A 27,975-nucleotide genomic window follows, 5' to 3' on the forward strand; every position below is an offset into this window, starting at 1 on the left:
CTAAGCAGTTTTCCTTCGTTTTGCCAGTGGGGTGTGATGTGTTGTGCAGTTTTCCTAGGGAACTGGGGCTGCTTTAGAGGCAGCCTTTGCTCTGCAGGGTCCACCAGTGAGATTTGGTGGTGTGAGACACGAGGTAATGCAGAGCAGGCAGGGAGGGATACTGATATCGATTTTACCCTTCCTAAGTTCCTTTGGATATGTAAGTAAAGCTGTATATTTGCTATGGCTCTTACGGGAATCACTGCTGCTGATTTCCTCTCAAAAGCTGTTGCAAGGAAGGGAAAGAAAAAAAAGAAAAGCAGCAAAACCCCTGAAGTCTGGTGTAAGGAAGAATCACAAGGTTTTACAGACACCAGAGCAGCTGGTGACATTGACCCTGAGATCAACAAACCTCAGCCCTGCTTGGTACAGCCGAGCAGGAGTTGAATGGAATCTTTGCAAAATAGAAAAGGGAGACCTTCTCCCTACAAAAAAACCCCAAGACCCAGACAATCCCTTTGGGAGCTCTACACAGCATTCCATAGGTGAGATGTGAATGTTGAACTCTGCTTTTCACACAGAAGGTCCTTGGCACATGAGGGCTTTGCTCGTGGCTCCACCATGGGATTTGTGTCCAGGTTGGGGGGTCCTGGCTGGCCCCCACATGAGCCCTGCCCACAGGGCACTGCTGGCACAGCTGCAGCACCATGAAAGGCAGAAAGAGTCACTTTAATTTTCACTTTCCATTGCAAATGCCACAGTCATTTTTGTCCACCGCAAGGTCACTTATTTTTAAAGGGCCTCAAAGCCAGAAATGGCTTTTCAAAAATATTCCTTGTAGCAAATAGTGTCTCCTGAATGATCAGAGGTGGCTCTTTTAAATTACAGCTTTGGTCTGTGCTCTGTAGGGGTTGTGTGTGGCTGGATTGCTCCATCCAAAGGTTTTGGCCACTTTGATTTACTCAGCTTCTGGGGAGGGTCAGGGAAGGCAGGAAGGGGCAAAGAAAGATTCAGTGGAAGTAAAGATATCGTGGATGCTTTTCTCTGCTCCTCTGGTTGTACAGGTCGCTTTCACCATCTCTTTTTTATTTTAATCTATTAAATATAGTTGAAAATTGGTTTCCTGTGGGATTATGGAGAATTTAGAAGAAAATTAATCAGTTTGGAGGTTTTGACTGAGAAGCTGCTCTGGGGGCAGGGTGTTACTGTGGGGTTAATCCTGCCAGGACAATGCTCCTGCATTGGATCCCCTTTTGCTGGCAAAAAGGAAAGTGCCAGATGCTGATAAATTCAGGAATTTGTGGCATTAATACTATTAATTTCAAATGAGTTACAAGGTATTGTTGGGTTTGACTGGTGTGGAAAAGGTTTTGTTGCACAGAAGTGTCTGCCTTGGAGCTGGGGAGACCCCAGTGTGCCACGGGGTGGGAGATGAGGGTTCACTGCAGAACCCAGAGCACATTTTCAGGAAAGCAGACAATTTGGGGGAGTTGATTACCATGAGTTTACACAGGAGTGCACAGTCTTCTTGTACATTAAATAAGCAAATTCCTCAGGCTGAGCCCAGCTGTGTGTGCAGTGACCCAGGTGATCTCAGGGACCTGTGGGGCTCCTGCGGTGTGAAAGGCAGGAGAGGTGTGTTCCAGTTCCAGCCTGGGTGAATTCCAGGTGTGGTGGTAATGGAAAGCTCTGTTTCCCATAAAACCCTCTCTTTTCTGAAGAGGCAGCAGCATTTCACAGGCTGGTGGCTGTTTGCTCATCTCTCAGCTATGTTTAAGCTTACAAGTGTTTTTTTTTTCCCCACCTCCCCTTTCACAAAACCTAAACGTGCCTTTCTCTCCCAGCCCAGGACATGGTGCAGGGTGAAGAGCACAGATAAAGACGCTCCCACCACTCACTCCACAGCCTGTCCCACCCTCCTGAGGACTCCATGAGGCAGGACACGGGCTGATGCCCTCAGCTCACCCCGCCATGGATGGGGGGAACAGCTTCCCACAGCACCAGCAGCCGGGCGATGCCATCCGCGGCATCCCCGGCCTCCGCTCCCAGCTCGCCGTGCCGGACGTGGAGGTGAGGCCATGCAGATCCTGGGGAGGGGGAGGCTGTGCCCAGGTGGGGTCTGGGCAGAGCAGTCTGGCCTGGTAGATCCTGGGAGTCCTGCTCTGTGTTTACAGCTGTGATTTCCAGACTTCCCAGGCAGCTCTGCAGGGGTGGGCAGGATCGATCGGAGGGGTTGAGATTGAAGTGAGGAGGGAAAAGCAGGGTTGTGATTAGAAAAAAGCCTCTCTGAGAGCTGCTGGGTGCCAGCTCCTTGAGGAAGGACTGAGGAGACTGAGAGAATCTGCCCAGTATTGCAGACCTTGTTCCTACTCCAGCACATCTACCAGACATGTGAATCTGTGCTCGGGTCCAGCTGTCCTTGTTTCCAGAGCAGCAGAGATAAATAAGTTGTATTTGTCCTGATATAGCTGCTAAAACCAGACCAGGTCCCTGATGCATTTGTCCAACAGGGCAAAAAGCAAACCCTGTCTCAAAATAGCTGACGTGTTCCTGGAGTTTTCTCTTTCTGTTTCAAACTCTGGAATGTGTCACATGCAGGGACACAGAGGTTCAAGCGAGGTGCAAGTTCCTGTTGCTTCAAGTGCGAGGTTTCATTGCTTTGGGCACACAAAAAACAGATTAAAGGCTGCTGTGGAACTGAGTAAGGAGATACTGTGTTTTCTCCCTGATTTTATTGGTATGAGCTGGGCTAAGAGCTTCCCATTATTGGAGACTGTTCAGGGAAGTGGGAAGACAAAAGGCACAGAAGGATATTTTTGGGTGTGACCTCTGCCAGCCAATTTCAGGTTATTGGGTTGGTGCTGACATCCCACAGAGACTGAATCATAGAATCATGGAATCACTGAGGTTGGAAAAGACCTTCAAGGTCATCAAGTTCAATCTGTGACTGATCCCCACCTTGTCACCACACCAGAGCATTGAGTGCCCGGTCCAGTCCTTCCTTGGACACCTCCAGGGATGGGGACTCCACCACCTCCCTGAGCAGCCCCTGTCAAAGCCTGACCATCCTTTCCAGAAAGAAATTCCTCCTGGTGTCCAGCCTGAACACCTCTTGGCACAGCTTGATGCCATTTCCTCTTGTCCCTTCAGTGTCCTGTGAAAGGGCTGGGGAAGGGGACTGACCCTGGCGACCGTCTGGGGTCTGTGGTAGGGGAGTAGGTTCCAAAGCTGAAACTGGAGTCCTGCTTGAGAGATGAGGAGCCACCTCTGCCTCTGGGAAGTACTGAGGGAGGGAAGCCATGGGCCTGCCCTCGGATCTGCAGCCCCAGGTAATGGTTCCAGGCCTCTGCTGCTCTAACTGTTGTGTCTTTTGCTTGTAGAATTCCATGCTGGCCGCCGACTCATGGAGTAGCTGCTACCCAGTCTCTTTCCCAACCTCGTCTTTCCCAAGTGAAAACCAGTGAGTGCTGTTCTCCTTTGTCTAATCCTCTCTGCTCTTGGACGCTTCGTGATTCAACTGTTTCTTTACTGATTTCCATGTTTACTTTATTTCACGATCTGATGGGGAAATAATTGCATCATTCACTGATCTTGTGGCATTTCAGACACTGCTGCAGCTTGGAAACAGCAGCAAACAGCTTTTCGTTTTTAAAGATGAGAAAAACCCTTTGTTTTCTGGTAAACCTGGAGGCAGCAGTAAGGGAGGAGCAGCCTTGGTTTAGCCTGGGTTTGTAACACTAATGGAATTCTTAACAGATCTGACTGAGCAAACACACTGGGCAGTGTCTGGCTTTGTACAGATCTGGGGGAAGGTGTTACCTGTACCAGGTGTCAGGTTTTGGGTGAAGTTAAAATCCTTTGTCATTTCACTGGAAGTGACTGACGCTAACAGCCATGTCATGTCTATACTGAAAAATGTTGTTTTTCATTTTCCCTCTTTACAATGAACCTCCATTCTGGATCACAAAGTGGGATATGGCAAATGTTAGGACGACATAAAGTGGCCTTGTGCTGTCACTGAGTGACTTGGATGGGGACTCTGGTGGGGCTGGAGGTTTGGAGGCTGATCCATGGCTTCTTTGATCTCTGAATCCAGGGAGTGGCACAGATACACAGGTTGTGTTCTTTATCTAGGTCAGGGGTGGGAAGAAGGAGAACTGAAAGAAGCAGAATTTGACATCCTGAGCTAACAGCTGTGTTCCAGGTGCCTGGAATTAAACTGGGGGTTTAGTGTAGCCTCCCTCCTGAAGGGATTTTGGTGTTTTCATGGTGGGATCCCTCGCTGTGAGGGTGTTCCAGGCAGGTGGGAGCAGTGAGGATCAGCCCCTCTGTCAGGGGGAGGAGTGGACTCGTGTCCCTGTGTCGGTTCTGCTGCGCTGGTGGCCCCGGTCCCCTCTGGCCACAGCAGGAGCTGGATGGACAGGGCAGTTCCCCATGAGAGGGTACCAAAAGCTGCCCCACAGGTGCTGAGAGAGCTGGGCTGTGCCAGCTCTTCCCCACAGGAGACTTCTCAGATCCATTCAGGCCCTTTGCTCTTGGCCAGCCTGGCTGATTGGAAGGGGCTGTGCTTTTTGAGCAGGATTCCTGTAAATTACACGTTGTGAATCCTCCGGGGAGCTATAACAGAATTTCTGTTTTGCTGCATTGAACCACAAGATTAGATTGTGTTTATCTATTGTGTTGGGGTTTTGTTTTTTTTTTTTTTCTCTCTTGACCATTCGTTCTGGTTTTGCCCCTCACTCTTTTCCTGTTCGGTGCCGCTCGTATCAGAGCTGCCGGGAACGTTACAGCCTGATCCTGCAAGGACATGCCTGTGTCTGACACAAACCTGGACTTGCTGCCTTTGCTGGAGTTACTTCTGCAAATGAGGCCCATTGTAGTAATGATTTGCTAGGGAATGATTTAGCCAAGGTTGCACCTTTAGTTTCTTGTTCTTCATACCCCAGGAGCTGTAAAAATCACCTTTCAGGTGAGATTTTCTGCATCTACATTTCACATAAAAAAAAATCCCTGTGCTTTTTGTATTTGAAAGTGGCACTGACTCTGTTTTAGGTGGATTTAGAGTGAGGGGGTTACAGGCAGGAATCCTGAAAGGAATGGAAATATCGAAGAGTGGGATTTTAAAGGCAGTTGTAATTGTAACCCATGCTGTAACACGGAAAAATGCAGCTGGCATTAGAGGTGGTGCACGTTTTTCTTCAGAATCCTTGCAGAGAAATCTCATTTGCAAGTGGTTGTGTTTGGACAGGGCTTATTCTCATAGCAACACCTTTATCCTGAAGCAGGTTTTTCCTGTTTCCTTTCAGGAGTTCACTTTCATGCTAGGGAATTTCTTTAGAAGACCCCAAACGTGGCCTCTTGGGTTCAGATTTTCTTAACCTGACAAATGTCAACAGTGTATTAAACCTCCCTGAAAGAACCAGGGAGCTTCAGGGCTGTGAAGAGCAGCAGCTCAGCTCTTTTCTGAGGAAATTATCCCTGCAGAGCTCAGCTTCCCTTGCTGCTGGAGGCTCAGCACATTCCTGGCTGGGGGGGATCTGGGGCAGCCCAGTTGTGCTGTTGGATGAGGTGTCACACAGCTGCAGCAAAGCTTTGTCCCCACTTTCCAAAACACACAACCCCTTTTCTTGCTGTTTTTATGCCCTTCTCCACCTCTGCATTGCTTGCTGAAATAGTAAAGCAGGCTCTGAAAAGCAGGAAGGAAAGTGCTGGGCTGGAAACTGAGGCAGCCAGAGGCCTCTCATCTCTCCCTGATCTTCCACCGGCTTGAGAGGTGAAGTTTTGTGTCTCTGAGTGGAGGACAGAGGATGGAGCCTGGCCAAAACACCCATGGGAGGTCTCAGAGAAGTGGCACTGTGGCCCAGAAGGGCTTTGGATGCTTTGGGTCATGGATGAGCAGCTGCAATGCTGAATTGCAGTGGAGCATTCTTCTTTGGGCGGCTGGTGAGATTAAACCACCATAATTTTCCTTTCTGGAATGGTTTTTGGGTGTCCAGTGAGCCCCCTCAGCCTCTGAGGGAAGCTGCTGACCCACAGTAGCTTCCATGGAGCAGTTTGCCAGGAGCTAACTCTTGGAGAAGTGGGGATAGATCAGTTTGCTGCAGGCTGTGTTCACACCTTGGCTGTGACAGGGTCACTGACCTGAATCTTCCAGTTAAAGCGTTTTTTGTCCCAGTTTAATTCAAATGAACTTGTGAATGGCTCTGTGCCAGCCCTGGAAATGAGGGAGAACAGCTTTGAGTTCTGACTCAAGGGAAGATAAAGCCCAGCTCCAAAGGTACTGAAAGGATTTGGGGGCTTTCCAAGGAGGATTTCAGAGCTGTGCCTGGAGGTGCTGTGGGCTCTCCCTGCACACTGCAGGAACCAAGTGCATCTCACATGGATGGATTAAAGACCAAGACTAAGAGTAACACAATGCAAACCAGAGCTGGTCATTCCACAGCAGGCCAGGGAGGTTGGAGCTCTCTTGGTCTCCTTCTCATTACCTTGACTGACCCTTGTCCAGGCCACAAAGTGCCAGGGAAACAGGAGGGGGTGTTCACTTTTCCAGTAAAAATAGTTTTCCTATTCCTTGGTTAGTTCCTTGACGCTGGCCAAGCCGTGTCCTCGTGTGAGAGACGGCGAGACCACAGCGGCCTCGACTTGAAAGCCTTTTAAACCAGCCTTTTCCTGTGTGGAAATACATTCATTCCCAGAATTTATGCCCAGATTTTAATTTCCTTGGATGGATTACGAAGAGCCAACAATCAGGGCTGGACTGTAGGAGTTGGGATGTGCAGGTGTGTTCACACAGAGCCTCAGGTGTCTCTGCAGCAGGTAAAGCCATGGCAGCACAGAAAAGGAGTAGGAAGGAGCTGTTTGTTTTACAGGATATTATCTTTAGTGATGGAAATGAGCAGGAAAAACGTATTTATCAGAGGAGATAACTGTGTTTGCACATAAATCCACATTTAAATGTTCACTGAGTGCGTTAACGAGCTGCTGGCCACACATGGCACCTTAATTGCTTAATAATCCTTTGGCAGCTTGGCATTCCCAGCTCCTGGGCAGGAGTTCTGTTCAAACTCTGTTTCTCCCTCTGTTCAAATTTCTGGCTGTGACTTTTTTGGGCAGCTCCCCACAAGAGGAAACTATCCAGCCAATGTGGACATCCCGTGGCTGCAGCACTGAGGGTGTTGGTGGCAATTGCCCAAGCAGGAGCACGGCCCCTTATGGGAAAGATTACAAAGCACATTCCTTGCTCCTGCAGGAGAGGGAAAGGGCTTGTGCAAACCAAGAGGTGGCTTGGAGCAGAGGCCAGCAGCTGCTTCTGGGCAGGAGGAAGGAAATTGGGTGCTCTTGTGCAGTTTTTGCCCCTGGCTGCCCAGAGGAAGTGGACGCAGGGTGCAGGGAGCAGGAGGAAGCTGGCATGGCCCTGCCCAGGCAGGATCTTTGCTTTGTTCCCTTGTTAGCTGAGCAGAGATCTTGCCTTTGAACTCACACTAGTCACATCCCTAGCTCCTCTCCCTGGGTAACAGTTCTGTCTGTGTTTCCCAGTCACCAACCCTTCCATTCTGAGCTGCCCTTGAGGTCTGTGAGTGGTGAACCCCCTGTGTAGGTGGGTTAACAGGGGTGTTTCCCTGTCACAGCTGGTTTGTGGGGCTGTTTTGGGGGTTTTGTGGCCCAAACTGCCATTCAGGTGTGATGTTTCCCTGCACCTCATGTCCTTACCTGGTGTGACTGGCAGGTCCACCATGCCCGTCACGCTGGGTCGTCCCAGAGCTTCATTCTGCTTTGTCATCAGGGCTGAAGTATTGGGTACTGCAGACCATTGTTATCTATTAAATCCTTCCTGGTTTACACAAATTCCCCCAAATTATATTCTTAATTCAACGTTTTTACACTGCTGAGTTTGGGAGGTGGGATAGAACTGGTAGAGATATTATTTTGCCATCTCTTTTCTGGGTAATATCCAATATCCCTCTCCTGTATGTGACATCCTGAAGTTTCAGCTTCACTGCTGCCAGAGGCTGAAGTGATCTGAGAAGTGCTGGGGACTGACAGGGAGTAACTGCTTCTCCCATTTCCTTACAGGCAATATTTTAACCCCCCTCAGGATTTTTATATGGATTCCATCAGCAGACCACATTTCTTCGATACAAACTATGCAACTGTGGACCCCACTGACTTTTTACCAAAAAATGGGGATTTTCCTCAGGTAAGTGCAGAGTTCCTGATATCTTTGGGGGGAAAATAGGGCTTTGGAATACTGGGGTTTATTTTTCAGTGTTGCCTTACTGAGGGAAGATGAAGAGATAGGTGATAAATTTGTCCACCCCCGGAGAGGAATTGTGTGCAGTTGGGATCAGTCCTCTGACACCAGGAATTTGAAAGGTGTCCCTGGTTTGGTAGGAGCTTCTCTGTGGTAAAACTGCTTCTCTCTTTTAAAGGGGTGTTTGGCATAAACGCTGGCAGTGCTGGGGATGGTCCTGGCTGCAGGAGGGTCCCAGAGTGTGAATTGAACACGCTTCAGACTCTTCAGTTATTTCCCTCCCAAAATGCTCTTGTGCCGCATGTTCTTCCTCAGTGGTTGCAAGTGCTGGATTCCTGAATAGTGAATATTTAGAGATTACATCAACTCAGTGCCCAGCATTCCAAGAGTGCAGCCAGGTCAGTTTTTGCAGAACTGAAGCGTGGGAGGAATGAACAGTGACCCCGAGTCGCTCGGTGTCTCTGGGGACCCAGAGCTCCCTCACCTCAGGGATCTCTCTGGGTGGGAAGGAGCTCTTTCCATGATGTTTGGGAATGTTGCACTGGCTTTTGGCAACATCTTATGGTAAGATTAGTCAGTAAAAACTGCAAGTAGTTGATATGACAGAGCTGACTTTGGAATGAAAAAGGGACTGGCTATATCCTTTCTAGGAATTAATACAGACATTGGTGCCTGTGTGTTAATTCCTCTTCGTTGTGTTTTGGTTTTTTGGCGTGGCCGAAGAGAGGTTTTGACCCTTCTTGGGGCTCAGATTTCTACAGATTTGGATGAGCAGGTGCTGGGGATTTGTGCTTTTTGAGGTGGCCACTGGTGTGGTCCCCCCATCCAGCTCCCTGTGCCTCACATCAGGGACCAACCAGGGCAGCCACCGGGCAGCTGCTGGTCAGGGTTTTCTGGCTGGATTAAACCAGGTAAATAATTGAATCACAGCAGCATTGATCTCTGCCTCCTGCAGAATTAATTGTGGGAGGAAGGAGGCAGAAAGGTGATCTCATCAACTGGTGAGACCATTTTCCGGGCTGCGATGGGAAGGGGAGAGAGGGGTCCTTGTCATAGGTCTCACCTCCAGGTCTAGTGGGGTTTGGCTGATGGGTTCAACGGGAAAAGGGCTTAATTATTTCTTTGACTTACGTGTTTTCTAGCATCTTGGTGGTCAGTCAGCTTCCTTCCCTGCTGCATCACAGAAATTGATCTCAGCCAGCTTGGAGGAGTAGAGTTTTGGAGGTTCTTTGTGAAAGGAGATGCTTTGTGTTGTCTGGGTGAGAAAAGAGCAGGAGGCTCTGAGACAAAGCAGGTGTGAGTGACCTCAAATGATTCCCAGAGCAAGAAATAATTCTTGTGCTGCTCTCATCCTTTGGGAGAGGAAGTGAGTGATGGGATGTGAGTGATGGGATGTGGGTGAGGTGATTTTAGGCAAATGGCCTTTTCTTTGGACTCTTTCTGTGCCTATTGCAATGTGCCTGCAGGTGTTCTGCCCCCAGTATGAACACAGCAAAGTGTCCTCTGAACCTAATACAGCTAAAACAGTTCCTTCACTGGGGTATTGTACCACCAGGTAGTGCCATGTGCTCCCTCAAGGAGCAGAGCAGCTTTATGATGCTCTCCTGTCCTGTTCCATGGTTTGTCTGTGAGCTCATGCTCTGGTCCCTGGAGATTCCACAGGTAACAGGGCAGTGATGTGTCACCCTGTGTGTGCTGAAACTGAGAAACAGTGGATCAGGCTTTCTTAGAGCTCTGTTTTCTAAGCTGAAGCTCCCTGCTGGAGTTGGTACCTTGGAGTGCTGGGGTGTGTCTGGAGCTCCCCAGAGCCAAGGAACAGTGCTGGGTTATTTCACCTGTGGGGCTGTCTCTGAAAGAGGAATTTCAGGCTCCAGTGTGCTCTAACAGCTCATTCTGCAGCATGGAGCCGGGTCAGCATTCTTGAACACTCAGCTTTGGACTTCGGAGCCCCCTACATGATCTCTCCTGGTGCTCACTTGGATTTGGATGCACTAAGCACTGACATGGAAGTCATGGATAAACCCCAGGGGCCTCTGAGCCACCAGGCACTGCTCATCCAGAGAAAAGCTGCAGATCTGCTCACAGGAGCCAGAGTTGGAGCCTGGCTCTGGTGGAGCAGCAGGCCCTGAACTGGAGACAGTGGCATCAGTCTGGAGCCATGTGGGAGTTTCCTGAAGTTTTTCCAGCCCTTCCTTCATCAATGTTTTCCACTTTACTGATTTGTCATTGTCCCAGACACCAAATTGTTAAATATTGGCATTTGGCTTGGGAAGCTGAAAATTGCCATCCAGGAGGGGTGGGAGAAGCTGAGTGGTTCCATCTTTCCAGGTGGCTGTACAGGAAAGTACCTGTCTTTTCCAAACTTTCCTTCTGCCATGGTAGGAGTGGCAAGGGCTGGTCCAACTGTGCCAAGGGGCAACATGAGGAGTTTGCTGCAATTGCTGGTAAGAGATTCCTGATCCAATCTGTGGTCCTTGGGCAGGTAAAATGGATCAGGTGCTTGTCTGAGGACTTGTGCTGCCTCCACACATAGATACAGGCTGTTCTCTTGGTTTTGCTCCTGTAGCAGAATCCAAAATTTTGAGGAATAATGAAGAAGGATTTGAAAGGTCTGAAGAGCAAATGATTGAGGAATTTGTGTAGCAAACCCTTTCCGTTGGTGGCAGTGATTTTCTGTGTGCTGTAGGTTTTGGAGAGCAGGAGTTCTGGTGCTTTTTCCTCTGGCATTGGCATTTTCTCTCCTCATCCTTCCACGTTTTGTCTGGGGGTCCTGGTCCTGCAGAGTGCAAAGGCTTTGCTGACCTGGGGATGCTGAGAGTGGAAATTACCACATTTTCTAGTGGCTCTGGGAGTTTCTCTGTAGCTGAACCATTCATCTTGCTGAGTGGGGAAGGTGCTTTGCTGCATGGCCAGAACAGCCTGATGTGAACTTGAACTTGTTTCCTCCACAATATTTTTGGGTTCTGGCTTGCTCCTGGGTGATTCATCCTTGCCGATCTGTTGGCATTTTTTATATAAACAAGTGGCTTGAACGGAGGTTCAGAAAATAGTTCTGGGAGGCCACGTTGGGTCTGACAGCGTTTCTGGTCTTGGGAACTGTTGTCTTCAGCCAAAGTCTCATCCCAACCACATGGTGCCACCTCCTTATGGAAAAGTCTACGGACTGCCCACGTGTCCCTACAAATCAGAGTCCTCAGAGAAGCAGGGTTTGGTTTCTTTTGCTTCCCTCTGTTCCTGCTGGTTATTCCTGCAGTCCCAGGTGCTGCTGAGCTGGGATCTGGCACTCGTGGGCAGCAGCTCTGCAAAGGCACTGTGGCCGTGGTGGTGCTGTCTTGTGACACTGATGGTGAGAGCTGTTAATTGCAATAAGAAAACATTGAATCCAGGTGGGTTTAACTTATCCTCTGGTCTGTGTTGTCCCTGTGAGCTGTGTCTGTCCCCAGAGCCTTACAGAGTCAAAGCATCCTGCTCTAGGAGAGCATTCCTGCTCCCCTTGGCCACCACAGATTTTTTTCTTCAACTTCACTGCCCTGGTCAGTTTATAATTAGTTGAAACACAGACTCTGCCGAATTCCTGTGAGCTCTCCGTTATCTCTGATGGCCTTTGCTGGCAGTCTGTGTTCCCCTTGCCTAATTTTGTGTGACTTGTGGCTCCAGAACAGGACTTTGCTGAACACACAGAAACCTCCTCTGCTGACTTCATATGCCTTGAGGTGCACTGAGAAATAAACCTGGGAAGGGGAGCAGCTCCAGGGGAAGGGGAGCAGCTCCAGGGGAAGGTGGAGCTGGGAACACAGTGGGTGTGCAGGGGACTCTGCAGATCCTCCTTCTCCCCTCAGTGAAGCAGCTCTGAGTGTAAATGCTTTGGGAGGAGCTCTGGTCCCCTTCTTAAAACATGGATTATGCTTGGGCTGGAGGCAGGAGATCAGGCCAGATGGATTTATCCTGTGGGCCAGGAGGAATTGCCTACTCCTGGGCAGAGTCACCTTCAGTAATGCTGTAAAGATGCAGTTACAGCCTTGTTTGATCTGCTCTGCTGGATGGGGGCTCCTGGCCGCACGTGTTAATCATAAACCAGCCCTCTCCTCACCACCAGCCCCTTGCAATCTCCTGTTAATCTTCCTTGTTTAAGCAGGAGGAGAAATTAACCCGCTCTTAAGTAAAGTATTAATTTTTAGAAGTGCTGCAGTGCACAGAGCTGGGGTGATTTAGGAGAAATCAATGCAACAGTTATTAAATTATATGGAACACTTGATTGTGGCTGAAACAAAGAGTTTCCTGGAATAAGAAACGTCCTGGAACTTCTGTTGCTGTCCTGGAGTTATGTCTACAGGGAACACAGACATTAAAATCTATTTGCAGGCAGTTACCTGGCTCTTGGCCTTGGGAGAACAAGTGTGCTCGTGTCTTTGTTTCTGCACTGCAGGTTTGGGGTGTGGGCTGATGTAATAACACTTTATAACCCCTCTGGGTGAGATACCTGACACATCCTGCAGGCCTGAGGTAAGGAAAGTGAAGGCTGTGGTTATAACAGCTCACTGTGCACTGACTAAAGGCTTGGGGTGCTCAGGCACCCTGAGCTGGTTCCCAGGAGGAGGGGAGGTACAATTCAGCTTTTGAGGTATAATTTGTTGTCAGTGGATGGCAGAAGCCCCCTCAGATGCCTGTGGCCCTGGAGAGAAGGGTAAAAGAGCCTGGAGGGCTCAGATATCCCCCTCCATTCCAGTCTTGATAGTTTTTATCTGTGTTGCTGCCTCCAAGCAGAGATGTCCACTCTGGGCAGGAGGGATGGAGATCTGCCTTCTGAGTTTCTTGGCAGGCACCATTCCCTGCCTCCTTCCTTCCCAAAGCCAACTAAAGCGGGAAAAGCCAGTCTGAAACGCTCAGTGCTCTTAAAAGTGCTGGTAATAGAATCCAATAGCAGACCATGGGGACATGGTTGAAAATAGATGCTTTAATTCAAAGCAGAGTTGGTCTGAGTCAGGGGGTGCAGAAGGTTCCCCAGCACAGCGACTCCCTGGGCTTGGCTGCAAGGGAAAAAGTCAGATGTGAGTGCTGGGATAATCCTGCTTTCCTTGTGTTTCTGTCAGCACACGTGTTCTTGGGTGAATTGTGGGGAGCAGGATTGCCTCTCCCCTCGGACAGGCTGGGAATATTCCAGGTGGTGGTTCCACAGTGGTTTATCTTCCCCGTGGTGATTACACTGCTGTGGTCTTGCAAAATCAATGCAGCAGCCCTGGGTATCTGCGCCGTGTTCCCACTTCCTCCGGCAGCACAGGTCTCTCATGTCTGCATTTTGCCCCACTGACAGAAAAGGAAGAGGAAATAATCCATGTGCTCTTCCAAAGGTTGCAGAAATTGGCTCAGGCAGGACATCGTGGTTCAGTCAAGGTCACACAGCAAGCTGCTAATTAAGACATTTCAGAAATAAATTCTGCCTCTTCACTCCATATGTGTCATTAAAGCACCTGCCCCACGAGCCAGCAGAGCCTGCTCTTAAATACAGCAAATTCAGAGAAAAGGAGCCTGGAGAACCCTCAGCCTTTCTCTATCCCGAGCCTGCTGCCCACAGAAACCAAATTCTGTTGTCACTGTGGTCCCTGCAGGACGTTCTGCTGGCTCTCAGGGAGGTGCTGCTTGCAGCCTCCCCTGGCAGGTGAGATGGGTCCTGGGAACAGGGAGCCAGCAGATGCTCCAGCTCCTCCTGGGAGCCCCATCTGTGACTGCAGACCCTGCCACAGCAGTACTTGTGCCAGGGAAAAGGTGTTTTTCTTTCCCATTTACTTATTGAAGAAACCTCCTGGACTAGGTGTGTTGAGTGTGGATCCTCACTGTTGTCTCAATCCCTGTGGAGTCACAGTGCTGGGAGAGTTCTGCCCTTGGAAACGAGCCCTGCTGGGGATATTTGCCCTCTGGGTGGTTTTCCAGCCTCAGAACCTGGCGAGTTTTCCTTGGAGGGGCCCATCCTCCTTCCTCATCTGATGGCATAAAGCACAATTCCTTTGCTCAACTCTCTTCCTGGAAGGCTTTGTCTGCTCACCCCTCTCATGGGCCTGCTAGGACTTTGTGCCTTCTTCCACTCCAAAGCTCTGCTCTTTTTGAGCAGTGCCTGATAAAGACGGGATTTTCCAGCTGTTCCCGGCACAAGGCCCTGAGAGGAGCTGCCTGAGCAGTGACAGCCACAGCAGCTCAGACACAGAACGAGCTGTGCTCCCTTGAAGCCGTGCCGTGGGTGCCTGGAAGGACTGGGAGCCGGGATGGAGACACTCAGAGCAGTCAGGGCTCCTCTCCTTCCCCGTTCCCAGCACATGCACTGCTGGATCCGTGCTCTGCTGGGTTTGCTGGGCAAACTGGAAGTGACCCTGCCACCAGCCCTGCCAGGGAAGAGCAAACAGGAGCCTCTTGCACCCAAAACAAACACGACAGTTCCCAGGGATTTTCCAGAGGGTGGGGGATTCTTTGGATGATTCCTTTAATCTCCAGTGGTGTTGGAGGAGACATTCATAAAGTTTACATCCCTTTCAGATGTCCTTTTCTCTTTCCCACCAGAAATTTTGCTTATTTCTGTTACCAAAACTGTTAAAGTTAAAAGGGAGAAAGCCTTGGAAAGAGGAGGCAACGGTCCCTGGGAAATAACAGTGATCCTGGGAGGAAAGGGAAGAGAATGAGCCACTCCTTTAGATTTCTAAAGGCACGATTTGGGGTGGGGCAGACACCAAAGACAAATAGAGCTCTTGGAGGGGGGGGACACCAACATGGGAATACTCCTCATGAGCTTTATCCCTTCACCCACATCACCTGAACCCTGAAATCAGGGGAGGGAGGACGGGGGGGCAGGAGGGCAGGACCCCCAGCTCAGAGGAAGGGGTGCCAGGGGGACAAAGTCTGGCTTTGGGTGGCCGGGGAGGGGAGCGAAGGGAGCCCGGAGCCCTCTGGCTCTGCAGAGCCTGGCGCTGTTTACTGTGCTCTGTGGTTGGATTACACCACGTACAGTAATTCTCCTCGCACTGCCAGTAATTTCACTGACTTACCAAGCAGGCATCATTTCCTGAAAGTCAGCCCTGGACTTAGAGGAAGTAAGAGCCCTCTCGTCGTGACTAAACAGTCTATGCAAATCTCCGGGTGCAGGACAGCTCTGCCGGGCCCTGAGTCTCCATTTTCCCTCCTCTGGCTGCTGCATGTTGGCTTTTAAAGCCCCCCGATGAGCCCGGGCCGTGAATGGACCTTTCTCCACTTTCCACTGAGCACCCTCCCCCTGCTGCTGCCTCCCGCACCGACAGCCCCCCGAATGCTGCTCTAAAATGTCCCAAATGCAGTTCTGGCTGAAGTTCCCGTCTCTCTACAAGGTAAAGCCTCATTTTTCCTGGGTTTTTCCTCCTCCTCCTCCTCCTCCGTGGAATTCCTTGTGCATTTGGTCTCCAGGGAGTTGTGCAGTGGCTGCAGAGTTTTGGGAGTGACACCTCTCCACGTTGGGTACCGGGAATAGATTTTATTTTTTATTTTGTCCCAAAGATGTGATTTCTGTTTCGCTGGAATGTGCATTCCTGGACGCTATTCTGTCAGTCAGAACTTGGTCACTGAGTGTGGAATTTGGAGAGAAGGAGCTGTCTGAGGATTGATCCATGTGTTTGTGTACGTGTGATGGCTTTGAGGGGTTTTATTTCCAAAGTTGATGCAGGAAGTGAGGGGAGCACCATCCAGCCAGAGCTAAACCCTCCACACTGCAAGTTTATGTCCCCAAATTTAGACAGACTTTGGGGTTTGGCAGCTAAAAGATTTTATAGTGATCATCTCCAGCTGCTGATTTGGTTACTCCTGAATAATAATTTGCTAAATTTGTGACTTTTGAGGTGCCAAATCTGTCTTGGCTGGAAGTGTGGCTGTGGTTGTGGGTGTGTATTTGGGTATATCGACAGGGTTTTGGGTTTTTAATAAAACCCCCTCTTCACCTGGGTGCTCTGCAGTGCAGTCATCCAGAGCTGCTCTGCAGACACTGTTTCCTCAGTGTCTGGATTGTGAGAAAATAAACCATTTCTATTGATGGCTTGATGGAAAAAAAAATATTTTTAGGATGCTTGTTCTGTCTGTATTTAGACTTCACCTGTTCTTTCATTATTTTTAACACTTTGTTTTGACTGAGGGAGCTGAGCTGTTCCCAGGGGCTTGGAGAAAGATCAAGTGTCTGGGCTGAGGTACCCTGATTTTTTCCTTATCTTTTCTAGGGAGATAATTGTTTGATAATCTCAATTTTGGGATAAGGACAGGAGTACCATGTGCCACAGTAGCATCAGGTGGTCCTTTGCTCTGGGACCAACCTGCAGCTCTGTCTCCAGCTGTGGGTCCTTGACCCAGGAGAGGCCTGGACCTTCTGGGGCCAGTCCAGAGGATACCACAAAGATGCTGAATTCCAGGAATGAGATTTATGTAAAAAACAGTTGTAGAAAAGTATCTGAAATAAAGATCCTGCCTGTCAGGACAACTTCCATCTGGTGCAGAAATTCAACTTCCACTGAAACAGAAGTGCTGTTAGTGTAGAACCTCATGTTTCTAATGAGAAAAACTTAAAGTTCTGATTAATCCATCTGAAATAGGGACAAAATTATATATTTCAAACCCCAGTGCCTGAGCTGACCTTCACCATGGGCTTTTGGTTGAGGTGATCCTTCTTTTTTCCCCTGAGGTCACCAAGGCAGCTGCTCCTTTTTGTAGCAGATAAACCAGTGGTGTGATTTGTCCAGGCATGGTTTCTACTGGTTATCCATGGCCTTGTGTTAAACAATTACCCTGGGTTTGATAAATTTACAGAGGTGGTGGAAGTTCTTGGGGCAGGGAAGCTGGCAGGTGATTAACTTTAGTAGTCTTTAGATAATGCAATTAGTTAAGACAAACGAGAGACTCTGGAAGTTTGTGACTAATGCCTCGTAATGCTGGCAGAGGATGGGATCACTGCATCACTTCCAGGAGTATTGTCCTCCCTCTGCCTTGGAGGCTGGTTTCCTCTCCCCAGTTCAGCCCAGTGCTGGGGCTGGAGCCTTCCCTGGGCATGGAAGGGGCTGGGTGACATTTGCTGGAATATCTTGGGTTGGGTCACGAGGCTTTCCCATATCCTGTTGCTATTCCAGCCCAGCCCTTTCCTATTGTTGGAACCCCATGGCCACTTTGTGCTGCCCCACAGCCTCCCCTGCCATGACATGGGTGTGCAGATGTTTCCTCCTGCCCCAGCCTCTGTCAGTGCCCTTTGCAGGTGAACAAACCCTGCTTGGAAGTGTCTCAGCAATGGGACTGGGTGGGATCTGGGACCATCTGGCTCCTGCACAGGCCACTCGCTCTTGGCCGTGGCCAGACCCACCCAAGTGTTCTTCTGCTTTCTCAAGTGTGAAGGGGGGGTCCAGAGATCCCTTAATTCCAAGGTGATAAATCCGGGTGCCTGTTCAGTCTCTGCATACCTTGATTTCTGGGTAATCCTAAAATAGCCACAGAAATAGCAGGAGCTGCCCAGGAAGTGCTGCATTCATTCCCTGAGTCTTTAGGTCCACCAGTTGGTAACTGAGGAATCCAAACTCCCCACATCACACCTGCCATTGCTGGAGTGCTTCCAGCACCTGCACTGATGGCTTCAGGGCACACACACTGGCCAAACGAGACATCCCTGGGAGGAAGAGGAAGGGAACACATCCCAGTGGTTGGAGCACTGCAAGCCCATAGCTTTTGATAGCAGTCAGGGGGGTCTGACCCAGCTCTTGGCCTGAAGCCCTTGGGAACAGCACGGCCAGGCTCAGCTGCTCGTGGGTTTATGTCAGGCAGGGCTAAGTGACTTTTAAGAGTCTTTGGCTGCCTTTCTGCCTGTAGTGGGAAATTGGCCCTTTACTGGAAGTGAGCAGTGATTCCTCCTGTACCAGCCCCTGGCTCTGCTGGCAGCAGCCTGGTGGGTTACCCTGGTGTTCTGGCTGGGCTGTGAGGAACCACAGACTCACCCACGTTGGCAGCATCTGTGGGGCCACCAAGACAGATTTGCCTTTCCCTCAGGGACAGAGGCTCATCTCTGGCCAGACCTGAGTGCTGCAGTTTGGTGTTGTAAATACATTGCTCTGTAATACATTAGCTTTTCTGCTTTGACAAAATTTGAAAATTGCTGTTTGGTGTGGGAGAAGGGCTGAGGTGATGGGATGGAGCTGGGGAAGGGGCAGAGTCTGTGCCACAGTGAAGAATGCAGAGCAAGAAGTGCTTATTGGCTCTTGGTTCTCACCACCTGAAATGGGGAAACCAGAGCAGTGCTTGATGTTAGGGAGGGGATTGATGGCTCTTTCTGAGCCAAAGTCTGTGTGACTCAAACAGACAGCATCCCTGGGCTGGCACCAAATCAAACAGTTGCAAACCATCCAGCCCAGTCACCAGAAAAAGAGCAGGGGCAAAGCCTGGTCCCTGTTGCTGAAGCACATTCCTTATCCAGGCTGGGGCTGGCCCTTGGGAAGAGGATTGGTAGATCTGCCTGGATTTACCTAGATTCAAATCCAGGTGAAAGCAGCACTCCTTCCCCTGCTCCTGGCAGCCTGGTGTGTGCAGAACAGGAGGAGAGGGATGTTTCCTACAGGCTCCAGGTAGTGCCACATCGGAAATTGCAGTGAAATAGCCACGCTGTGATCGAGTGTAGCTGGATCTCTGGGGGTCCCTGCACACTAATTAAATCCTTTGGGGTCAAGCTGAAGCTTTTGCACCCCTCAGCAGCCTTTTTTAACCAAGCACAAAGTGGAGTTGAGTGATGCCCTGTTGGATGCTTCTCTCTCTCCCAGCCCATGGTGCAGGGATGTGCACAGCCCGAGTCAGCCTTGACCATGTACCCACACTCCTGAGCAGGGCTTTTCCTGCTTTTTCAATAAACAGATTTTCAAGCAGCACCACAGAGCATATCCTCAGTTCCAGGTTAATTTCTGGAATCTGTGGAGCGCAAAGTAGCGGAGCCACTCATTGAGCAGCGAGAAATCAGAACTCGCTGGCTGAGTGAGGAAGAAACTCTCTGGTCTCATCCTGCCTCCTCCAACCATGGCTATGCCTCTGTTCCAGGATTCTTCATACCTCGATGAGCTCTCCAACAACAACTCCCTCTTTTCATCCCCTGCGGATTCCCTCTCGGACATCGCGGATCCCAAGGACTTCCTGCCCGCCGACAGCCTGAACCACGTGCCAACACTATGGGATGTGAACACACCGCAGCAGAACCAGATCGAGGTAGGGGCTGCTCCTTTCCCATCCTCCCAGCAGACAGGAGGTACCTCAGGCTTCATCTCGTGAGGGTTTTACCAAGGAATTAAGAAACCAACCCATTTTTTTCCGATGTTATTCCGCTGTTACCAACTTCACTGGAGGAGGGAAGGGGTGAAGTGGTGTTCAGTCTCCTGGAAGCAGGAGGGAATCCTGTGTCAGAGGGATTCATGCACTCTTGCAGAGTGCAGTGCAGGCAGTAGCTCTTTCTCCTGGCAGGTAGGTGCATCCTGAGGATGATCTATCCCTAAAACATTCAGTAGCTCCAGGGTGCTCAGGAGCTCTGAAGGGATGGACTCCAGGAAAACCACCCTGACATGGATCATCAACTTCCCCCAGCAGCACCTTTTGTTTGTTCACCAGGGCAAATAGTTCAGTAACAATGACTAAATAACTGTCTCAGCTTAAGACTCACCACTTGTGTTTACTTTGTGAGTCCAAGTCCCTGCAAGCTTTTACATCCCAGAGTTTTCTGGGGTGTGGGAGCTGCCTGCAGTCCTTCAGCATCACCTGATTGAGGGCATTTTGGGGCATTTTCACCAGCCTTCTGCTCTGCCTCAGCTGGGGAACTGACATGGGCACCACAGGCACCAGCTGGCTCTGGAGGTTGTTGGAGCCACATCATCCACATCCACTGGATCTGAGTCTCAGCTCTTGCCGTGCCTGTCCATCTGTGGCTCACATTTCCATTGTAGGTCACTCTCTTGGGAAGAATGAGAGAAAACCACCCAAAGTGGCCACCCCAGGAGACAACTGGGGTAGTCACTGCTACATTTGGAGGCTCTGCTGTGCTCAGTGTCTCTGACTGTGCTTCCCTGTGTGGTCTGCAAGCCTCAGACCAGTTGGAACTTGCAGTTTGAGGCAGCAGGAAGAGAGCTGAGCTATTGGAATGCAAGAGATGGCTGCAGACATCCCAGGCGTGCAAATTGGTGGAGAGCAGATGAATCCCCCAGGACAGAGGAGACACGTGCTGTGTTGCTCCTGTTCTCATATTAGTGTTGGGTTTTTATGCAGAAGTCCAAATCCCTACAGAAATGGTTCTGTGGCAGCCTCTTTCCAAACATCTCAACTCTGGCTGAGGCTTTCAGTGCCTAGAAAATCCTGGAGTTCTGTGTCTGTGGGGTGCACAACAAAAACTTACTGGGAAATGCTGTTCTAAATTCAGCATGAAGAAAACAAGGGAGAAATAAACGTTGTGTAAGTGTGAGACTGACTTGTGTGAGCACAGCAGGATCTTCAGCAGAGTCCTTGTCCCTGTACTGTTCCTTGTCCCTGTCCCTTGTGTCCCATGCTGTTCCTCACGTCCTGCCCTCGCCCTTTGTGTCCTGCTGAGCTTTTGGGCTCAGATAAGGCCAATTAACTCCTTGGAATTCCATTTATAAATGACTTCCTTTGGAAAGGAATCTCCAGCTAATTTTAACTGTTGTCTTATCTGTGTTTGCTGAGGCAGTTGGGGCAGAGTTGCTGCTTTTTTTGGCTGTTTTTTAACAAAGTAACTTTTCCTGAGGTGGTGTCAGTGAGGTGCATCCTGGACAGGAGATTTTGGTTTCATTTTTGCGTGGAAGTGGTACCATGTACCGGGACACTGAGTGAAAGAATTGCCAGATTGACTCACCATTGGCCTCTGCACATTGGTGTGGGATATCAGCATTTTAGATAATCTTGTCCCTCCCCACATCACCACACCATCATAGTTTTCCATAGAATTGCAGGAATTTTGCCTTTTGAGCAGCCAGAGCAGTCACTAAGCTACTGTGGTGGAACTCAGTCACCATTTTTTACATCCTGATTCCTGTGAGGCAGGACATCCCTCAGCTGTGTCTGTGCAGCCAGCTCTGACCCACAGCCTGCTGCTGGGTTATCAGGAATGTAGTTTTCCCAGAACTTTTGTCTGAGACCCAGAACAGAGCAGAAACATCAGTCTCTCTCACTTTTGATGCATGGGACTTCCCAGGAGCCAAGCTGGATGCATCCTGGGGTAGACCCACCTGTAGATCCCAGGTACAAGAACAGCTTTGTGCTCTTTAAAAATAAACATTCCCAGCTCACTGAGAACCCCTGGATTGAGGTGCCCAGCCCTGAAGCTGGAGGTGGTTTGGGATCAAAGTGGAAAGGGCTGGACACAGAACTGCCTCCGTGTGCCTGTGGGGAGAGCTGTTATCCCAGGGAAAGGAGCTGTATCCAATATGTTGGCTCTGTTTATCACTCAGGAATGGGCAGAGAGGGGGGAGCTGCCACCCTGTGAAATATTTGCAGGAGCAGCAGACAAAACAGCTTTGATTGTAATGGAGTTGTGAAATAACCTTTTAAAAATAGTCCCTGTCATACATTGTGTTTTCTGTCATCCATCTCACACATTCCCAGTGTTTTTAAGGCTGGGAAGCACAGCCCAGCCTTGGAAGCCTGTGACTGGAATTTGTGAGCTGCTGATGCAGTTTTTTGTTGCTCATTCACAGTCTGTTTGAGATGTGAGCAGCCTTCTCCCAGCTCAGAACCCAGGGAAGGGATTTACACAGAGGGAGATTGGCTTGGCAGCCACGTGGGACTGATTCCCTTCCCAGGGAACTCATGGCAAGGTGGGACAAAATGGAGAATAATGCAGAGAGGAAAAAAGTGGAGTAAGAGCGAGGCTGTGATTGTGCAATTGTCAGTCTCTCTCCTGCTTCCAGCCATGTGCTCTTGTGGATCTGTGTTCCTCTTCTCTGGATTAGCACAGAGGGAGGAGAAAATCAAACCAGGAGGTGAGGGAGGGTAGGGAAAGGCAGGAATTGTACAGGTGGATGATCCATCTCCCACTGCAGCTCCTGCTCCCACCTGATTTGGCCCTCACAGCACATTCTCACCTGTGTGGGTGGATTTCAAATTCTCTGCACAGCTGAGGTTCCTGTTGCTTCTGCTGCAATTCCCGAGATGGAATGCTGAGTGCCAAAGCTGGGTCAGGATAGCAAAAGTTTGTACTTTGGGGATTTTTGTGATGGAAACTCAGCCTTGCATTGACTTCCTGCTGCTGGAGCTGCAAGAACACATCCTGCCCTTCCAGCAGCTCCTGGCTACTCCTGGCTCAGGCCAAACTGAGCTTGGATTTGTAGGTGGGGATGTTTCACCTGCTCTCCAGATTTGCTGGCACTGAAAACACTTCTTCTGTCCAGCTTCCTTCTGGTAATTCTGACTCAGCCTTCCAGGAATGGAGGGTGGGTTTTTTCTTTCTTCTTTTTATTTTTCTTTAATTTTATTTAAAAATAGGAGTGTTTATGCCTAAGAACTTCCCATCTTTCTCTGCTGCTGGTGGAGCATGGGTCTGTCATTGAGCCTGGCGCTCTGCACAGGCTGTAAACTTGGAGTAGTGCTACTCCTGGAGTTGCTGATTGCTTTGGATGCCACGAGCTGCTGGCCTGACCCTGCTCTCTGTCGGGAAATTCCAGGGTGAATTTGTTTGTGTGGGAGCAGACAAAGGCTCTCCTCAGCCTGGAGTATCTTGGGAGCTGTCTCTCCTTGTGGAGTGTCTTGGGAGCTCTCTCCTAGCTGCATGGAGCAGAGATCAGTGTCCAAGGATCTTTGCTGGTGCATCCCCTTGTTTGCCCTTCCTCACCTGCACCCTCTGTGTTGCAGCTGTTCTCACCCAGTGCATCATTCCCTGGCCTGAACAGCTCCAGTGACCACGTTTCTGCTGTCCCCAACACCCCACTCCTCATCAGCTACCAGGTGAGAGCCGTGCTGGATGCTCCTGGTGACATCCCAGTGCTGGGGGGAGCACTCCCAACCTTTTTCCCTTCAGAGGGAGTGAGATAAGAAACTCAGGCACAAATCCCTGCCCTTTCCCAGAAATGTTACATTTCCCAGAGGGGAACCTCGCTGTGTTAAGGGACACTTTGGGCTCTTAGGACTTTGCTGTGGACACAGTCCTGGGTGTAAAGCTCAGGGCAGGTTGGGCAGGGCTCACACAGCCCATGCCAAGAGTGGTGCAAACATTTCTCCCCAGTTTGGTGAGAACCAGGCATTGGGCAGCTCTTACAGCTCCTGGGGTGGGCTCCCAGTGATGGCTTTCCTTAATCTGGGAATGAGATGGACTGTGTTTAGGGGAGTTGTGGCTTTGGGGGATGGTTTCAGTGGCAGTTTGAGGCTGGGCACAGCACCACGCATGTCTGTAGCTCAGCAAGAACATTAACATTGGGTCAATGCTGTTTTCTTCAGTCTCAGGCTCCTGCAGAGGAGGAAGATGAAGGTGAGGAGGAAGAAACAGAAGAGTTGGGGCAGACGGAGACCTATGCAGAATATATCCCTTCAAAGTGTGAGTGTTGCCCTGAGAAGTTCTGTTCATTCCATTGTGGACCAACCTAACGAAATTGTGTGTTTGTTGTGGCACCTCCCAGGCTTGTGGTTTTCTAGGAGAACTCTGCAGTGCCTGGGGCTCCAGCTGGGTGATGAGCTCTGAGGTGCTCCTGGGAGTAAAGACCTTGGCTGACCTGTGTTCTGTTGTCTTTTAGCCAAGATTGGGAAGCACCATCCAGACCTGGTGGTTGAGACAAGCACTCTGTCCAGTGTCCCCCCACCTGACATCACCTACAGCCTTTCCCTGCCCTGCTCCGTGGCTGACAAAGGCTCCCTGTCTGCACTACAGCTGGAAGCCATCATCTATGCCTGCCAGGTACCTCCTGCACCTCAGGTGTCCCACACCTGAAGGAAAATGCCTCTTTCAAGAACAGGTGTTCACATGTGTTTTAAAATGACTGTAATGCGGGTGATGAAACTCCTTTGGCATTTTAAATGCCTTTTGAAGGATTATCTTAAGCCAGGGGCTTCTGTGGCATCTGTTTCCCTAAGAGGCAAGAACCCTGGGCTTTTCTTGCAGAGGGCTTTACATTTTGGGGGCCTTTTCCATGAACTTGTGAACTTGACCATGACCCCTGACCTTTCCTGCTGTCGTTTGGCTGAGCAGTGCACGTGCATCCGTGGGATGAATGAAAGGGTTAAGTGGTGCTCACATCAAAGTTCTTAGCAAAGGCAAATCTCGTTTAATTTTCAGTTCTGTTCTTGATTTTGCAGCAACATGAAGTTTTATTGCCCAATGGGCAGCGAGCTGGGTTTCTGATTGGGGACGGTGCCGGAGTCGGGAAGGGCAGGACTGTTGCGGGCATCATCTTTGAAAATTATCTGAAAGGGAGGAAAAAAGCGCTGTGGTAAGTTGTTGGGGTTTTTGGTTTTGGTTTTTTTTCCCTCTTTTCCCGTAAGACCTTGGAGTTAGTTTGGATCTGGAAGTAAGGAATTCTTTAGTGCTGATGCTGGCTTCAGAGTTGAGTCATGCTGTGGCCTTGGGTAAGTCGTTTCCACCTCTTAGTGCCTGACTGCTGCCTGTGAAATGGGAATATTCCCCCTGCAGCAGGGATGGAGAATGAGTCACTGTGAAATAGCAGGTTTTGTGCTCCTTGGGGTGAGATGTCGAGCCTTGCCCTGCTCTCCCTGGACTGGTGGAGGGTTGTTCCTGGGCTTCCAGGGTGCAGGAATACGGGGTTTTGCTGCAGATGACAGCCTGTGCCGAGGGGCAGACGGGCTGTCAGATCTCACACTGGGATGTGTGGGCAGTGGGAGATGAGAGAGCTCTGCACAGCTCCTCCTGCTTTAGTCAGAGCTGTTAATCACCGTGTGCTCTGACTCCCCGGGGACATAGCCAGCCCCAACTGCTGGGGGAGATAAGCAGCCCCAGGAGGAGATAACCACCCCACACCTCCTTCACAGGTTCAGCGTCTCCAATGATCTCAAATACGATGCTGAGAGAGACCTGAAGGACATCGAGGCCTCCCACATTCCTGTGCATGCTCTGAACAAGGTAGGAGCTGCACTGCTGCTCTGAAATCAGCCCCCAGGAGCAGTTGGAGGCTCTGGCTGAGCACGTGGATCAGGACGAGGCTCAGGCAGCAGCAGAGCCTCTGTTCCCTCCTCCCAGCCAGCTCTTCCCACTCAGGGCTCCAGCTATTTTTATTGTGGAGCTGCACAGGGAGCACAGAGTTGTTCCCTGCAGGGAGTGGGAAGTGTCTGCAGGCGAGTGCAAGTACAGCAGAGCTGGAACCTTCTTCACCATTCCTAAAGAATCCTGTGGAGAGAACAGCTCTGTGAGACATGTTCTGCTCTGCTGGGCCAGCTTTTCCCAGTGCTGGTTCTTGGAAACACTTCTCAAAGCTGTAGGGAGCACAGAGATGCCCAGACTGGTGTCTGTTGGGGCCTGTGGTTGAGTCTCTGTCTGGTGTCTCCCAGTTGACTTAAATCCTCTCCTCTGGTTTTAATGGTATTGAACAACCAGCTCTTACAAAGTCCATAGAAATTACAGGTGTTTGTGACAGCTCTGAATGTGCTCCACTTGGAGGTTGAAAGGGATTTTGTTTTCAGCCCCAAAGGACTTCAAATGGAACTTTCCTCAGCTTGTGATCAGGGGTTTTCCCTCCCCCTGTCTTGTATTTCATTACATGTGTGATCCATGGCAGCAAGACAAGCAACAATCTCACTTGCTCAAAGAGAAAATTATTTTCTAGAATGAATTAAAACAAACAGGAAGGGTCAAAGCAGTGAAAGACTCTAAACAGTTGCTTAAAAAAAAAGGAAGCACTTTTTTTGCCAGAAAATCTATGTCCTTGTGCAGTCCCCACAGTTCACTGCAGACTTCCAGATGTGCTGACACATTGGCTGTGCCACTTCTCTAGGCATTTACAGTCCCTGTCATCACCATATTTCAGTGCCAAACACAAATGCTGAAGACATCAGCTATCAGCAGCTTTTTGCCTGTTCTGAGCTCAGGCTGGGATTTGTTCTCAGAGCGGGAATGTGTCCAGCACGGCATGGAATGTGGGTAGGGATGGGTGTGACATGCTGGGGACAGCAATCACAGTGTGTGTGTGTGTTTGTGCTCCTGCTCTTTTCTTCCTGCAGATTAAATACGGTGACACAGCTACCTCAGAAGGAGTCCTCTTTGCCACCTACTCAGCGCTGATCGGTGAAAGCCAGGCCGGGGGACAGCACAGGACACGCTTAAAACAGATTTTGGAGTGGTGCAGGGAAAACTTTGAGGGAGTTGTATCCTTATGAAACCAAGAGACAAAACTGCTGCTTGTGATTGTGCTTCAGCAGGGAACAAAGAGCTTGGGGGCTTGTGAAGTCACAGGGAGCAGCTGTGGGAGCAGCCCAGTGCCTGCAGGAGACAGGAATCCCCCACACTCAGATCTCCTCCTCCTCCTCCCAGGATGCAGTTAAGAGGAGGAGGGGAAGAAGCAGCTGGGATTAACCTTTTCAGCATTCCTCTCCCTCAGTATTACAAAACACATCTTGGAGGGGAAGGGAGAGGGAGGGGTGGATGACTTTGGGTCTGAAGAGCACAGGGATGGGCAAACCCAGCAAATTCCATGTGTGGGCCATGAGTCAGTCTTGTTGATACTGGGACAGGTTGTTCAGTTGCTTGGAGGAGACTGGGCTCTATCTTCTGTCTGCTCCCATCCCCAGGATGAAAATAGATCCTTTTTCCTTAACTGACGCTCCTCTCCAGATTGTGTTTGATGAATGCCACAAAGCCAAAAACGCCAGCTCTACCAAAATGGGCAAAGCAGTGCTGGACCTGCAGAACAAGCTGCCTCGAGCAAGGGTTGTCTATGCCAGTGCCACAGGTGAGCTGCTCTGCCCACGGTGTGGGTGTGAGAGTGGCAGAAGTTCCCTCTCACCTGGGGGCACCCTGAGGTGTGAATGTGTGTGAGATCCGTAAGGAGAGGCCAGTGGTGCTGCAGGGCTAGAGAGGAGCTCAGCGTGCTGAGAGCTGCCACAAGCCCCATCACTGATGTTTTTTGTGATTTTTGGTGGGTCAGATTAATTGCCCTCCAGTTTAACTTGTTCCTGGCCAGCTGTTCCAGCTGCTTGGTGATGCTTACCCACTGAATGTAGGGAGGGCAGTGTTTGGAAAGGTGTCCAAAGGCACAATGGCAAATGACAACCTCTTCAGGTTCTCTTCACTTGAGTCACAACTATTCCCAAGTGCTGTGGGTTTGCTGACAGTGATTTCTGTCCCAACAGGTGCCTCAGAGCCAAAAAACATGATTTACATGAGCCGCCTGGGGATCTGGGGGGAGGGAACCCCATTCCGAGCCTTTGATGAGTTCCTGCACGCGATTGAGAAGAGGTGAGTCCTGTCCAGCCCTGTGCAGGAGGGGGCCTTGTGTGGGAGGTGGTGCAGTGCCTGAGGATGGTGTGGGCAGCATGAGCTGGGGTGGGGCTGGTTCTGGAGAAGCACCTGCTCTGTGCTGCCCTGGAGCAGAGGAAGGGTCCCGCAGCTGGGGCTCAGAGCTGGGATTTCACAGCTGGGGTTCCACAGCTGGGGCTCAGAGCTGGGATTTCACAGCTGGGGTTCCACAGCTGGGGCTCAGAGCTGGGATTTCACAACTGGGGCTCAGAGCTGGGGTTCCACAACTGGGGTTCCACAGCTGGGGTTCAGAACTGGGATTTCACAGCTGGGG

At 50.2% G+C, this 27,975-nt stretch overlaps 1 protein-coding gene across 3 annotated transcripts in view; it reads left to right on the forward strand.

The window, feature by feature from the left end:
• The window catches only part of SBNO2 (strawberry notch homolog 2), a 47,721-nt gene that overhangs the window by 4,768 nt on the left and 14,978 nt on the right, over positions 1-27,975 (forward strand). For 2 of the 3 annotated variants that reach the window (XM_058858405.1, XM_058858404.1), the window contains exons 2-13: positions 1,824-2,049; positions 3,360-3,439; positions 8,053-8,176; positions 19,292-19,456; positions 23,099-23,191; positions 23,681-23,777; positions 23,974-24,134; positions 24,533-24,666; positions 25,223-25,313; positions 26,408-26,551; positions 27,018-27,135; positions 27,536-27,641. In XM_058858405.1, coding sequence (XP_058714388.1) covers positions 1,930-2,049; positions 3,360-3,439; positions 8,053-8,176; positions 19,292-19,456; positions 23,099-23,191; positions 23,681-23,777; positions 23,974-24,134; positions 24,533-24,666; positions 25,223-25,313; positions 26,408-26,551; positions 27,018-27,135; positions 27,536-27,641 — 1,433 coding nt within the window. In that variant the 5' untranslated portion in view covers positions 1,824-1,929. Of the gene's footprint in view, positions 1-1,823; positions 2,050-3,359; positions 3,440-8,052; positions 8,177-15,358; positions 15,577-19,291; positions 19,457-23,098; positions 23,192-23,680; positions 23,778-23,973; positions 24,135-24,532; positions 24,667-25,222; positions 25,314-26,407; positions 26,552-27,017; positions 27,136-27,535; positions 27,642-27,975 lie in introns of those variants that run through there. The other variant, XM_058858406.1, reaches the window with a different exon arrangement.

Source organism: Poecile atricapillus, chromosome 28, assembly GCF_030490865.1.
Source record: "Poecile atricapillus isolate bPoeAtr1 chromosome 28, bPoeAtr1.hap1, whole genome shotgun sequence".
NCBI lineage: Eukaryota > Metazoa > Chordata > Aves > Passeriformes > Paridae > Poecile > Poecile atricapillus.